The following is a 15,342-nucleotide window of genomic DNA, read 5'->3' on the forward strand; positions in this document are numbered from 1 at the left end:
ACACAGCATTCGCTGTATTCAGTTTCGCTTAGCAACCTCGGGGTGCAGCCCAGCATTTACAACTGGCTGACTCTAAGCAAGTCACAAGAGGTCTCGGTGCTTTAGCTTCAGGATTTTAAAAATTAAAGAAATAATAGGCAGAAGCTTCAGTGGTGAACAAATGACAGGAAAGTCACTTCTGAGGATTTGACCAAGTGAAACAACTGGCATTGTTACTATTATTCTTACTAACATTAATTTTACTTAATTTTTACATGTTTGCTTTGTTCCCAACACTTCATTAAGTGCCTTACATGTGACCTCATTTAACCCCATCATCAGACTTAGGCAGCTGACACTCATTCTCGTTTTATAGATGAGAACAGCTGAGGCACAGCACTGGCGGGAATTGCCCCAGGTTTCACAACACTTACAGGCACGCACTGGCCCACTGTGCAGGTAGAGCTCATCCATAGATGACATTTGCCTCCTGTGTTTGGGTAACAGAGAGGTGGCTGGAAACCCACCTCAGCCCAGCCTTGCCAGCCACAAACCAGTGACTTTTGCCCATCCTGCTGGAGAGGCTGCTTTCATCTTATTCCCGCAATCCTAGTGGGACCAGGCATGAAAACCCCTGCTTTTTTCACTCCTCTAGGGAAAGCAAAGAGGAAAAAAACACTGCATTACCATGGTAATCAACCCCCCCTCCAAAAAGAAAAACAAGCAAACAAAAAAACCAGAAAAACCCACCGGAAAACAAAAAAAGCTACATGAACTCTGTTTAGTTCTAAATTTGAACAAAAGAACCTTTGGAGTCTGGAGTATAGGAACCAGAAAAATCATGAGATTAAGTGAAGGGTTCACCTCCCCTCTTAGCCTCTTCTGTTGTGTCTGTCACAACCCAAGTGGTATAGAGCCCCTTGGCCCTTCGCTTACAGTGGACAAGGCTGTAATGATGCCCTTCAAAAGTCCCTCAGCATCTTCTGGGGAAGTAAATTGGCTCTGAGAGCCATCCCCACTGCTCTCTTTTCCAGCCATCTTCTTTAGAGTCATTTGCATGAGAACAGATTCCTTTGTGCAAAGTTGGCCTGCCTGTTCTCTGTCAACATTTATAGTCCTTCTTGTCTTCATGTTGGGTTGCTAGGCAGATATGACCCTGGCTTGCAAATAAGCTCACTGCATTTACCAGCCTGTGAGAACTTCAACTTGGGCTAAGTAGATGGAAAGGAATCTCGTCCGGAGCTCCTAGAGGAGCAAGCCTGCTTTTCAAGGCTGGGTCTTGAGAGCAGCCAGTGACTCGGAGGAGGATTTGAGGGGGCCCCTGTGAGAGGCCTTGATTTTCCAGAACACCATTTCTCTCCTAAACCTGATTGCCTGAGGACCCATTGTGGTGCAGGCCTCGTTCTCCATTAGTATTGCATAGTTGGCCTTCCTCTTAACCAGAGGAATGCACTAGGGTACCCTGCTCCAGCTGTAAATGTCTCTGGGGGAATATTGAAATATTATGTCAGGGAAATTGCCTCTTCAAGTCAATGCAAACCATCCCTCCATCCATCTTGTTAAAGATGAATTTCCAGTAAAATAATGCTTACTAATAATTTGTCAAAATTTATAATACGAGTTGTTTTATTATGTTATCACTCAGTAATGTGATAGTAACAGTCCAGAAGGGTTTTGTTTTCTTAATACTTGGAGTAAAGTATAAAATATTAAATTTCAATTTGTACACAATCGCTGTGTATTTCAGAGAAATAGGATAAGGTAATTCAATGCTTTCGAACATAAAAGTATATTATGTTGAGATAGGATGGAAATACAGTTTTGAAAAAAAGAAAAATGATAAAATTTCCAAAGTAATGGGAAATATGCTCATGTAATTTCTAAATGAATGATGGTGGTTTTCTAATTGCTCTGGTGTTTATATTTTACACTGGGCACATTTAAAAGAGTGGTTTAATAATTTTATTATAAAAGTAATGTTTACAAATGACAGTCGAAATGGTATCTTTTGCAGGTATTTAAAGTTACGATGAAACGTTGAAGATAACTGAAAACTGAGGGCGGTGTAGACTGAATGTTTGTGTCCCTGCCACCACCTCCCAAGTTCATAGGTTGAAGCCCCACCCCCAATACGATAGTATTTGGAAATGAGGCCTTTGGGAGGAGTTTGGGTAAGACTAGGTCAAGAGGTTGGGGGTTCTTATGATGAGATTGATGTCTTCATAAGATGAAGAAGAGAAAAATCTCTCTCTGAGAACACAGGAGGAACTGCCATGTGAGGATACAGCGAATAGGCAGCCATCTGCCAGCCAGGAGGAGAGGCCAGAAAACCTGACCATGCTGGCACCCTGATTTCAGACATCCAGTCTCCAGAGCTGGGAGATGATACATTTCTGTTATTTAAGCCACCCAGTCTATGGTATTTTGTTATGGCAGCTTGAGCTGACTAATACAGAGGGCGTTTATTGTATTCCCAAATTCTGTGGGAGGACATCCAAGCAAAAAACCTTGCAGGCCACTGAGTATAGTCCACGTTACTATGAGGGCAAGAAAGATGTGCTCCCTGCCCTCATGGATAACTTCTCCCTGGGGAAAGAAGCCCAAGAGTCACTGTAGTGGACCGTGCAAAGCTGGGTATATAATTGAGAGGTACGATATGAGATGCTATAAATGTAAGATACACGTGAGGACAGGCTCTGGAGCCTGACCTTGAATCCCAGTTCTGCCTTCACTAGCTGTGTCACCTTGGGCAGATTAGTTAACCTCTCTTTACCTCAGTCTGCTCATTCATGAAAGGGGGATGATGAGAATACTTTCTGCATAGGGTTGTGGTGGGGATGCTTAGCGCTGGGTGGCTGGTTGAATTAATGTGTGTAGGGGTTTAGCAGCTTAGCACTGTGCTTGCCTCTCCGTGAGGAACTGTTGGCTGGGAGATTGAGGAGGATGGAGATAAGTGAAGCCTAGAACAGGCAGGAAAGACCTTACAAGGACTGGCAAGGGGGAAGAGTGAGGGTGAAAGCATGAGACGAAGGCAGGAGGTGAGAGAGAGCACGCTGGACTTGGGGACGGTAGGGGATGTGGAGATGTGATTTCCATCACGCCTGCCTACCATTCGGCACAGTGCTAGTGACGTGTCATTAGGTGGGTCTCACTCACTCTGGAGTAAGTTTTCTTTGATTTCAACGGTGATGTTTGTTTCCAGACTTCTCAGTCTTCAGAGTTTGTTGCGCCTATAGTTTTGGTATCCTCTCACTACTTAAAAAGAAGAAAAAAAATCATTGCCTGGAGAAGGCACCTATAAGCTATCCCAAGCCTGCTGCAGAAGTCCTAAAAACAAAACAAAACAAAATCAAAATTCTCAGAACAAGTGATTTAAATCACATTGCTCTCAGAATAAATGCATGTCGTATTAAACTTTTATGACACAGTTGTGGGTCATGAAACCTAACTGGAAATATTGGAAAGTGCTGTGTTATGGGACCACTGGGTTTTGACCCAGTGAGATCAGGCTTTCTTTGGAAAATTGTTGGTGTTGCCCCACCCGTCATGTTCCTCAAGGCCCCAGGAATAAAAACCTGCTCTCCTGCTATGTTTCTTGCCTGAAGGGAGATGCTGGCTTTCCTCATCTTGTCTAAACACGCACAGCCTGCCCTGCTGTTCCCTGGAACAGTACACAGTGTGAAGCATCTCTTTTAACCCTTTTGGTGCAGTAAGTATACTTTCGAATTTCCAGATGGCTAGGGAGGTGATGCAGAGAAGTGAGGAGAGAGCTTCAGGACGGTGTTAATGGATAGGAGACCAGGAGGGACCCTGCCCCGTCAGGGTCGGTGGAGAGTTGTGGTCTCCTTAGATGAGTCTGAATGCTTAGGAAGGGGACATGGTAGGACCGGGTACAGAAAGCGTTCATCCTTCCACCCCACACCCCTTGCTCCTCTATCCGCGCAGCGTCTGCTCATCGCAGCCCACTCATGAGGACGTAGTCATCTCCCAGGCCACAAAACCACACCCCAGAGGATGTGGTCCCACCTCTCAAAGTGTTGACTGTCTAGTTCAGAAGACAGGACACATGTGTGATTCTTACCCAAAGCAGCCTTTCAACAAGTGCACTTTTGCAAGTTGAGAATCTCAGAAAATGGGGAACTTTGAAGGTCATCTGAGGTTTGGGAAGTGATGAGAGGAAGCTGGGCTTTCAGGGTGGGGTAGGGCGGGCTTGGCCATACTTGTTCATGTGAGATGCCCTCATTCGGCAAGTATTGATTGAACACCCTCTGTGCTAGCTACCAGGATTCTTCAGTGCATAAAACAGACAGACATCCTTGCTCTTAAGGAATTTACATCTTAGGGTTGCGGACTTTTCTTGCTGGAGCATCTCGCCCTGTGTCACGGACACATAGTTTTTTTGGATGTTTCTGATATGAAAACGTATTTTCTACTTTCAGTTTACATCAGCAAGAGATTTCCTTCACACCCACTCTACATCTCGACTTGACATCATATTGTTATATTGTCCAAAACCAGATTTGCTGGTAGGCAGTGTACTCCAAGGACCATGCCAGCTGTCACCAGAGTCTGCCCAGGCAGAGAGACCTGGCTCAGGTTTTCCCCAAATGTCACAGACAGCCGTGGGATTGTGTCACAGGGAGCTATAGTTTAGAGCTTAGGAAATGCAAGCCAGAAGGACCCTTCACTTTCCTTTTGACGTGGTGACCATGGTGTTTGTAGCTTCTACCAGAACCTAACAGCAGAGCACGCTGACAAAGACTCAGTCTGTAACTGCAGGGAGTCTGGATTTCACCAATCATTTTGCTTCATATGTAATAATGCTTTGGGCTTGCACAGTACTTTGTGAAAATGCTCTCATATTTGCTATCATTTCACCCTGAAAACAATCGAGAGTTGGGATAATAGCAGCCAACATTTCTGAGCGCTTACTGAGAGCAGACACTTGTGTTGAATTATATCATTCTCATGTTGTGTTTGGGGTGGAGGAAGTTTGCTTTGGCTTTGTTTTTCGGGTGAGTGGGGAAACTGAGGCATAGAGCAATTTAGTAACTTATCCAAGGTCATACAACCAGTGAGCAACTATGAATCCTGGACACACATTCTTCTGGAAGCAGGCCAACACATCCCAAAAATCAGTTCCCCAAAAGGCAAATTTTCCAAGTAATTGTTTCACTGGACTGAGCATCCCCCCCCCCCCAACTTTTCATCTTACCCTTGGTAAGACCAAGGGCTTTGGCCCTTGCCTCAGCCTCAGAGGTTCTCAGATGAAACCTTAGCTGGAATCTGTCTTAGTCAGCTGGGGCTGCCATAGTAAAACGCCATAGACTGTCTGAAACAACAGATGTTTATTTCTCATAGTTCTGGAGGCTGCAAAGTGTAAATCAAAGTGCTGGCTGGTTGGAGTCCTCGTGAGCCCTCTTCCTGGCTTGCAGATTTTCACTGTGTCCTCCAACGTTGGAAAGAGAGCGCCAGCTCTGTCCTATCTGCATGTAAGGGCACTAATTGCATCATGAGGGCCCAACTCTCGTGCCCTCCTCCCACCCTAATTACCTTGCAAGGGCCCCATCTCAAATACCATCACTTTGGGTGTTAGGGATTAATTTATGAATTTGGGGAGCACACACTCATTCAGTCACAACAGAATTTAACATAGTCCATTGTAGAAGTGGAACAGATCTGGGGAAAGGATAAACCTGCAAAACTAGAAAAGACAGTACGTAGTATTTGAGAGAAAGTTCCCTGTGCTCATGAAAATGTAAACTTTGCCATGTGAACCCACTAATCGGTGTTCATATGACAGAGAAAGATACGATGTATGAGGTGGGCCTGCCAAAAAAAAAAATCAAACCTGAGTCTGATCTTACCTGTAGATCTACAACTTAGTTTACAGGGAGAATAGAGGCCTGGTGAATATTTTAAATGACACCATGGGGTACAATCAGCCAGGTCCAAAATTTGAGAAATTTTACAGGACAAACAAGTGTATTTATTTACTAATGTATTATATAGGGAAGAGAGAAGAGGAATTTATAAATGAAAAGAGATGAGACACATGAACCAAATGCAATGTGTGGTAGACTTTGGATCCTCATTAGAGCAAACCAACTGTACAGTAACCATTGGTGAGACGATGAAGGACAATTAGACACTGATTGGATTTTTGAAGATATTAAAAATTAATTTTTAAAAGGGGCTATTAGTAGAGTTGTGGTCTCTGTTTTATTTTATTGTTTTTTTTGTTTTTGTTTTTTTTTTTTACTTTTCAAGATTATTAATTACTCATACAAAGAACATCAGGAAGCATAATAGATAATGCTTTTGATTGGTTTTTAGCAGAATGTAGTAAAAGAATCCTTATTTTTTGAGAACCATATAGACTTGTTTATGGATGAAATTACATGCTATCTGAGGTTTGCTTCAAAATAATCCAATATATGTGGAGGATAAGGGAGAGAGAAGTGGGAGAGCAGACAGACAAAACAACCAGGCTGGCGGTGTGTTTGTTGATAATTGTTGAATCTAGATGTTGCGTAGGTACGTATGAGTTTCAACTCTCGTATAGTTGACAACTTCCGTGATAAAATGTTTCACAAATAATAAGTAAACATGGCTTTGTAAAAAGCTCTTAAAAATTTGGCAAGCAGGCTTTTAGGAAGTGGATTTCAGGTAATTGACCTTGAGCCGTTTCCTCTTGACCAGAACCCTCATGAGTTTTCTTCTCAAGTGGAGGATAGAATTTTAGAGAAAGGATGTGATTCAGACCCCAGCTACTCTTTCTGTTTTTCTGACCTGATTTCAAGGACCCAGATATAATTTCTGCCGGGCAACTGGGTTTTTAGATGCATGGCGTGATGCCACCTCTGCTCTCCCAAATTGGCTCCTGCCACATGGCTTCCTTCTGTGACAGTCCCAACAGGTGGTTCCAGCATAAAGCCAGGCAGGATGTCATATGCTGCCTGTAGATGAGTTTCCTGGCATCCTTGGGTTCTCTGAAGTGATATTCCCAACAACAGGGTTTGGCTTGAGGTCTCAGCCTAAAAAACACAACAAAACAAAACAACAGCGTTTTAATTATCTAAGTGGAAGTGCTCTCCTGGCCTGGATGGAGGCATTCTGTCAACAATTTTCTTTGCTCCAGTGATAAGATCAGTAAGTACTGGGGCTGTAAGGTGGAACACGATGACAGGCAACACTGCTGTGTGGTATATTTGAAAGTTTCTAAGAGAGTAGGTCCTGAAAGTTCTCATCACAATGTCAAAAACAGTTTCCTTTTTAGAAACATTGTGTCTTTATGAAATGATGGATGTTAACTAAACTTACTGTGGTAGTCATTTCATGTATATGTAAGTCATTATCTGTGTCCTTCATCTCGTATAGTGCTGTGTGTCCATTATATGTCAGTAAACCTGAAAGAAAAAATATACGTAACAGGAAAAAAAGATGTTCTTTGCATTTTCTGTTGACCTAAGACTGAGTTCCTCTCCAGATACACTTAAGAAAGCAATCTTGCAGGGTTGGGCCAGCCCCAAACGGACATGTTAGGGTCTAGAGGCCACTGATTATACATAGGTATTAAATCACCTCAAACACTGTTTGTCCTGGCTGCCATGGTGAGTGCTTGGATTAGGGTGAGGCAAAATTTAAGTAGGAGCTCACTGTCAGGGTCATTGGAGGGCACGGAGTGCCACATCCTTCAGTGTTCTGCCCTGGGCACTGGGCCTGCCTCACCCTGGCGCTGCCTCTCACCTGGATGAGGCCATGGACTCCTTACTTCTCCGCATCTTTTCTCACATGTCCTGTTGCAACACATTTGCTGCTTCCCAGCAGAGTGCCAATGGGTCTGTTAGGATGCAGTCAGAACTTGCTGCTCTGGCTGAAATCCTCCGCCCACCTCCCCGCCCGCTCAGTGAGTCTGTCTTCCTCCTGACTCCCTCTACTACTTGCCGTTCCTCATGCCACTGTTTCCACAGGGGTTTCTTCTTTGTTGTCCCTCATAGGTGCCAGCCCTTTGCGCTTGCTGGCTTCTCTGCCTAGCATACATATCTGACATAACTTCCCACAGCCTCATAGCTTTCTCCTTTCTCTCCCACAGATCCTTCTAGAAAAGATCACCTCAGTGAGGTTGTCCCTGACCTCCCTCTTTCACTTTGCACCTGCTCGCCTCCATGCTCCTGACCCCCTTCCTGCTTTGATTTTCTCTCTGGCACATTCATTTTACTCATTTCATTTCCTCCCCCTACGTGAAAGTTAAGTGGCATGAGGGCAGCGGGCTTTGTGTTTCATTCCCTGCTGTATGCACAGCACCTAGGTCAAGACTTATCACTTAGTCGACATTTGCTGGATGGATGACAACGCATGGGAGACTCCCTTCAGACTGCACACGGGCAGTGTGCAGGCGAGGTGCCCCAGGCCCCTTCTGGCTGCCCTACCCCGCCCCGTGATGCCTGGCCCAGCAGGCACTCCAACCAGGTCCTGCTATGTGCGTAAAACAACAGTGCTGTGTACCCAGAGACCACACTCCCCCAGCGCCTTTGTCCTTTTTGGCCTCAGCTCATCAGAAGCTTTGTCTCTGGAAAACCAACAAGAGCTCTCTGCCAGAAAGGTCGGCTGGACCTTCTTGTTATTTCAGCTGTTTTCAAGGCTCTCTCGCAGGCTCTCACAGGCTGCTTGGCCGCAGGGAGGTCCCCGGGGAGCCGTGGTCAGGTGACGGACTTCCCGCTCTGGTATTCAGGCACTGCAAAGCACATCTTCAGGTGGTCTCATCTCATTCGCGTCTCAGCCCTTCTGGCCGACAGCCTGCCTGTTGGTCATGTCACGTCTTAGGAGTGCCATTATCCATAAGGCAGCTGGGGACCTGAGGGGAGTCAGTCCTGCTTTAAAAGGGGGTCGTAGCGAAGGACACGAATCATTGCAAAGCTGATCAGCAACTCAGGTTCACTCTGCTGCTGGCTGAGGAGACCGGAGACAAGGGTAGTTGTTCCTACTTGTGTTCATCAAGGATGTGTCCCCGTCCCTTCTGCTGGGATGGAACAGATGGGCCTTCCTTGTGGAGTTTGCTGCGTCTGGCCCAGGGGAAAGAGGAGTGAAAGCTTTATTTGCCAAAGGCTCTCCCTTTCTTCCTCAGTCCACAGGAGTGCTCCTTGCCCGTGTCCACTTTCTCTTCTGATGGGGGTGGTGGTGGTGGTGATGGTGGTGGTGGTGGTGATGATGGTGATGGTGATGATGGGTAAAGAAAAGATTGGAAAGTAACCTCAGATAAGGAACTGAGCTCAAAGTCTCAGCTTGGGTAAATACTTGGGATGGTCATTCTCAACAATGAAATGCTCGGTCTCTCCGACTCCATCTCTCCATCTCATGCAAGTCTGTGTGGTTCCCAAGGCCTGATAGCTCCTGCTTTAGACATGCTAATCAGAGAAATTGCTCCGCACTTGGGTTTTTATAGACCAGCCCATCCCTTATCATAAAAGAAGCCTGAAGTCTGTACTTTCTTAAGATGGATTTGAGGAACTACTACTGGGATTCCCGTCTTCTCAGTTGGTGACTTCTTGAGCCACAAACGTTTCCTTACTCCAAACTCTGACTTTTTGAGTTTTGACATTTCAAATCATGGGACACACGGATTCTGGGCTGGTAACAGGATCTTTTAAATATCCTCTTACCCCAGTTTTACCGAGGTGTAATCATCAAATAAAAATTGTATTTATTTATGGTGTGCAATGTGATGTTTTGATTATGACATAGTTACTACAGTGAAGCTAATTAACACATTCATCACCTCACGTTCTACTGTTTATATTTTTTGTGGTGAAAACATTTAAGATCTACTCTCTTAGCAAATTTCAAGTATGCAATACAGTACTATGAATTGTAGTCACCATGCCATCTGCACATCAGCTCTCCAGAAGTTATTCATCCTCCATAACTGCAAGCTTGTACCCTTTGACCAGCATCTCCCCATTCCCCCAACCCCCAGCCCCTGACCAGCAAGCACCCCTCTACTCTCTGTTTCTGTGAGTTCGCCTTTTTTAGATTCCATGTGTAAGTGCAATCATGCAGTACTTGTATTTCTGTGCCTGGCTTATTTCACTTAGCGTAATGTCCTCTAGGTTCATCCAGATTGTTGCAAATTAAAGGATTTCCTTCCTTTTTTAAGGCTGAATAATATTCCATTGTTTATATGTATTAGATATATAACACATTATCCGTCGATGGACACTTCGGTGATTTTCATATCTTGGTTACTGTGAAAGATGCTGCAGTAAATATGGGGATGTGGATATACCTGCAAGATACTGATTTCATTTCCTTTGGATATGTACGCAGAAGTGGGATTCCTGGATCATATGATCATTCTATTTTTGATTTTTTGAGGAACCTCCATACCGTTTTCCATAATGTCAGCTTAGGTTGTAATCAAAGTTTGTGGGTTGGAGTCCATTCTTAGACTGTCTGATTTGCCTTTTCATTGTAGGTAAATAAATAAATAAATAAATAGGGATAGGATTAAATGCCTCCTTAGAAGTGTGGACGTGGAAGATAAGGCAATGGGTGCACTGGCTAAATTGGCTTATTTCCATTCTATGAAAGTGTTAAGTGTTGAATGATTCTCTGTGAAAACCCTCAAAGGAATGTTTTATCGTGGAACTCTTAAGCAAAGCAGCCATGTTCCCACCTTAATTGTAGCTTCTTTCTTAGGTGTTTTTCTTCCCCCCTCATGTCTTTCATGTTGGGTCATTCTGAAATGGGTTACTGACCAAGAATGAGGCTGCTCTAGTGTTCCAAGCTGTGTAGCTTTAAGAAGAAAAGCCTCCTGTGATTGTTGCTCATGGTCAGAAGCCAGTGAAATGAGGCTAGGAGTCGACCAGCGGGCCCACAAGTGTTAGGCGGCCTCCCTGTGCAAGGGCTTTTTCTTCTAGAAAGGGAGCAGTCTTTGCGGCCTCAAGGTCAACAAATACCAGTTGCATCTAATTGAGTTTGAGGTAATTTTCCTTTTGGAAAACGGAAAAATGTACATGTCTGATCAATTGATTCACGGGCCTCCAGATGCATGAATGTTTACTTGCACTTCCTTTTTTTGTTTAAGTATGTGTCTGCCCATCCTTCTGAGTTTATCTGGGACTCCCAGAGTTTACATACCTCCAACCACCCCCATCCATTGGGGTTGGCCACTGGGTTGGCATTGTCAGCTGTGCATTCCTTCCAAGGCAGGGAACACAACTGGAAATAGTATCTGTCATAGCCCAGCCCTAGTAGCATCTTTATACAGAGGGTGCCAAAAAAATGTATACACATTTTAAGAAAGGAAAAAACTGTATTAAAACTGTAAACCTCACTATACATCGATAACAAAAGATGAATACAAGTCATGTGTGCACATTTTTTTGGCACTGTCCCGATATATTACAACTTGGTTCTCCTTTAATCTCCTCCAGAGGTTGGGTGTTCAACTGAAGTTTTTATTTGGTCCAGAGTTCCAAGGCTTTCCTTACTAACCGTGTCAATTTAGGGCTTTTAAGTGAACAAGGGGTCATATGGTTTTATTTTATGGTTCCCATTTGCATCTTGGAGTTGAAAGCATAACCTTGAGCTCCTGTCCTTCAAAGCTAAACCTGATTTGTGTTTGTCCACTGAAGCTGAATCATCTCCAGTTACCTTAGTTTTCTTCTAGGACCAGAATCAGGATTTTTCTTTTCTAAGCATCTTGTTAAGGTCAAAGTGCGATCTAAAGAATAGCAGTATAGTCCTCACCTGGGAGCTTGTTAGAAATACAGATCCTGGGCCCCAGCCTTACCTACTGAACCTACAATCGGATAAAATCCCCAGATGATTTGTATGCACATCCAAGTGTGAGAAGCACTGGTTGAGCATGTCTTTAGAGTGTTTTTTTTTTAAATTAAAAGTTACATTGTAATTACATTGTAAAGGGACCCATTTCCATGAAAATTAAAAAAAACATTTTTTTTTCTGACATTTTATATTTCAAAGATACAGCAAAATTGAAAGAACTCCCATGGAATCTCCACCTGGATTCTACCATGAATTTATTTTTTTACATTTTCCTTTTTCCAAAATTAATTTCTATCAAGAGTTTTATATAGAAATGTTAGTTTACAGCATGACTGTTAGAGAGAGTCATTTCTTGGTAATCAGGGTCTCACCCTTTCTCCTACAGTCCTCAGTAGGTTTGATAAGGTCACCATTAGTTTGGGAATTGTGAATCAGAGAAGCCTGGTGGGTGGGAGTCGGGGAGCCCTGGGATCTGGCAGAGTTGGGTGCTGGGCTTTGCCCACCCCCCCCCCCATCCAGCCACCAGGCCTCAGCGTTCTCAGGCATGCAGTGAGTGGGTTGACAGAGGTCATCTCTGATGTTGCTCCGTGATTACAGGTCCATTGCAAATATTATCATCCTCACTGTTTCTCAGGTGGAGAAACTGATGAACCAGTTAAGTATTCGAATAAGAAGAAAAACATCTGTTGTCATGGAAAAGTGATTGTTTCCTAAGCTACTGAGTAAAACACAGCTGCACTGGCAATTTTCACTCTGTTTCCTTGTCAATTTTTGTTCTTTTAGGAAACCTTTGAGAAACATGAAGCCCTCAGCCACCTGGAACTCAGAAACTCACTGGGGACTGACTGTGGCTTCTAGGACGGCCAGGTGTTCTGCAGATGTGAGCTTTTATCCTGCACTCACTCACCAGCTGGAGTCCCAAACAGATGCAAGGCTTGGGCTCTAACATCCCTGAGCACAGAAGAGTCACTCTCTAAGTGGCCAAAGGGCAGTTGTTGACACTGACGTCTGATTCTGTGCACAGCCCGCCATCTTACGGAGCAGCAGTGGGGAAAGCCAACTTTGGGGTTGCAAGTTTCCTGACTCTCTTGAATTAGGATTCCAGATGGGGGCCTCATTTCTGCAGCTCCCACCTCCTCTTTGATTCACTGCCACCTCCTGCAACACCAGTGTCTTCTGCAACCCTCCAGTATCCAGGGATCCCCTGCATTGAAAGGAACAGAGGGGAGCTCTTAGAGACGTCTCTGGTGGTAGCCCGCCGTCATTCCAGACAGTTGGACCCCCCTCTTACCACCATGGCCTTGCTTTATCTAAAAGTGTTACTGGTGGGGGTGAGTTTCTTGGGATGTCTTTATCCTCTTGTGGATTTTTGCTTCAGTGGGGAAACAAGAGGCCAGAAACCGAATTTTGTGATCATTTTGGCAGATGACATGGGGTGGGGTGACCTGGGAGCAAATTGGGCAGAAACAAAGGACACTGCCAACCTTGACAAGATGGCTGCCGAAGGAATGAGGTGAGTCTTGAGGATGCCACACCAGCTTCTCTTTGGAAGTGTTACCCTGCCCCTTTGGCGGGAGGGGGCAGCATAAAGCATTTCAAGAGCAGTTGATGGGTCCATGTTGATTTAATTATGTGATACATTCATTTGGTTTGAAGCCAGTACAGCCTCATGGAGAAATCCATCCATCCACCCATCTCTCCATCTGATAACGGTTAAAGAGTCTGTGTGTCTTAGGAATGGGAATACAGAGGTGACCAAGATAAGAGTCCTTGCCCTCGAGGTACTTACTGTCTGGTAGTGGAGACATGTTAAATGGAAAGTAAGGATTGCGATCTAGTATGTGAACCAGCAGGAGGAATTTATGGAGTTCCTGGGGCGGGTGTTGAACCCACACTGGGGGTTGAAGGGAGAAGGTGACCTTTGAGTAAGTGAGAGGCACAGAAGGAAGAGGGCTTATTTGAGAGCAGATCAGACTTACTGGTGCGTTTCGGCACACTTACCCCCACGGGGACTACAAATGGGAGGACATGTCCGTGAATGGCTGGAAGTGTTCATACATGTGTTTGTTCAAATGCCTGGTCCTCCTCCCCACTTTGGTAGAGAACAAGTGTCAGCTTTCAGCCCGTGGGGTTTCCTTCTTGGGCTGACATTGATGCTGTCTGCTCTGGGTTGATTTCTCCATCCGCTGAGTGGGGTCTCTCCAGCTCGCCCCGTGACGCTGGGGTGACGCTGGGGCCCCTCCACAGCGCTTCAGCCACTTGCATCCCGGAGCCGGGAGCTGTCCCTTGAGATATAGACCCCTGGGGTCCCTGCATGTGGTCTCACCTACTCCAGTCCATCCTCCTCACCTCACCCAAGGTGAACTTTCTAGAAATACTCCTGTGTTTCCAGTCCTGCAGAGGTACTTTGTGGCCCTAAGGCTAAAATCCAAACTCGGAACAGCAGCTTACAAGCCCAGCCCGTGCGCCACACTGGTCTCTGCACGGCCCCTTCTGGCTTGCATCTGGCCTCAGTGTTACCTTCCTTTTTGGGGGCCAGACCTATGTGACTAGTTCTTCCTAGTGCACTTTCCACTTCCTCTGTTGAATTAGTGTCTACTCAACATTTGGGTTCCAATTCCACATGAGGTGTTCGGGAAAGTGCTTGGATGCCTCAGGTGTACTCTGCCATTACCCTGTTGCTCACCACGGTGCTTGTGGAATCACGTGACCACCCGTGTCGGGTTGAATGGTGTCTTCCCCAAATTCATGTCCACCTGGAACCTCAGAACGTGACCTTATTTGACAAGAGGGTGTTAGCAAAGTAATGCGTTCAAGATTTTGACGACATCGTTTGATTTAAGGTGGGTCCTAAGTCCAATGACTAGTGTCCTTATAAGAAGGGGAGAGGACGCAGAGACACACACAGAGAACTGATGGGAAGATGGAGGCAGAGATTGGAGGGAGGCGTCTACAAGCCAAGAACGCCAAGAACTGCTGGTGGCCACAGGAAGCTGGGAGAATGGCAGTGAACAGATTCTCCCTCTGAGCTTCCAGAAGGAACCAATCCTGTAGACATCTGGATTTCAGACTTCTTGCCTCCTGGACTCTGAGAGAATAAATTTGTGTCTTTTTAAGTCACCCAATTTGTGATAATTTGCTGTGAAGGCCACAGGAAGTTCATACACCTCGATTCTATCTCTGGGCTTGAGGAAGAGAAATGACTTCTCTATTCTCCTTTGTATTACTAGCCTGTAGCACACAGTACTTTTCACATAGTAGGCAGTTCGTAAATATTTCTTCATCAAGAAATGTGCTTTAGGAGTTCAAGGTGCTCCGAAAATGTAACCCCCTAAATTCTGCATGTAGGAATTTTTTCTGAGACAAGAGTTAGTCTGTACCATTTACCAGATCTTCAAAGGGAAATGGGTTGCTAAATGCTTAAGAACTTCTGCTTTTAGTGTGGCGTGGGTTAGTGGGGAAATAACTGGCCCACTATTTAAACTGACATTTGGGAGGCCTGGACATTCTTCTTACGAGCTGTCCCCACCTGCCTGCTCTCGTCCTGAGCAGGAGGGGCCTCTCAGGGTCATG

The 15,342-nt window shown here is 45.0% G+C and overlaps 1 protein-coding gene across 6 annotated transcripts in view; it reads left to right on the forward strand.

Annotated features, from left to right (window-relative positions):
- Positions 1-15,342, forward strand: part of ARSG (arylsulfatase G) — a 96,198-nt gene that overhangs the window by 22,141 nt on the left and 58,715 nt on the right. For 5 of the 6 annotated variants that reach the window (XM_074319763.1, XM_019732854.2, XM_074319760.1 and 2 more), the window contains exon 2: positions 12,553-13,282. The exons of the other annotated variant lie outside the window; for it this stretch is intronic. In XM_074319763.1, coding sequence (XP_074175864.1) covers positions 13,065-13,282 — 218 coding nt within the window. In that variant the 5' untranslated portion in view covers positions 12,553-13,064. The remainder of the gene's footprint in view (positions 1-12,552; positions 13,283-15,342) is intronic. 6 annotated transcript variants of the gene reach the window in all.

The sequence above is a fragment of the Rhinolophus sinicus genome, linkage group LG15 (genome assembly GCF_036562045.2).
Source record: "Rhinolophus sinicus isolate RSC01 linkage group LG15, ASM3656204v1, whole genome shotgun sequence".
Taxonomy (NCBI): Eukaryota; Metazoa; Chordata; class Mammalia; order Chiroptera; family Rhinolophidae; genus Rhinolophus; species Rhinolophus sinicus.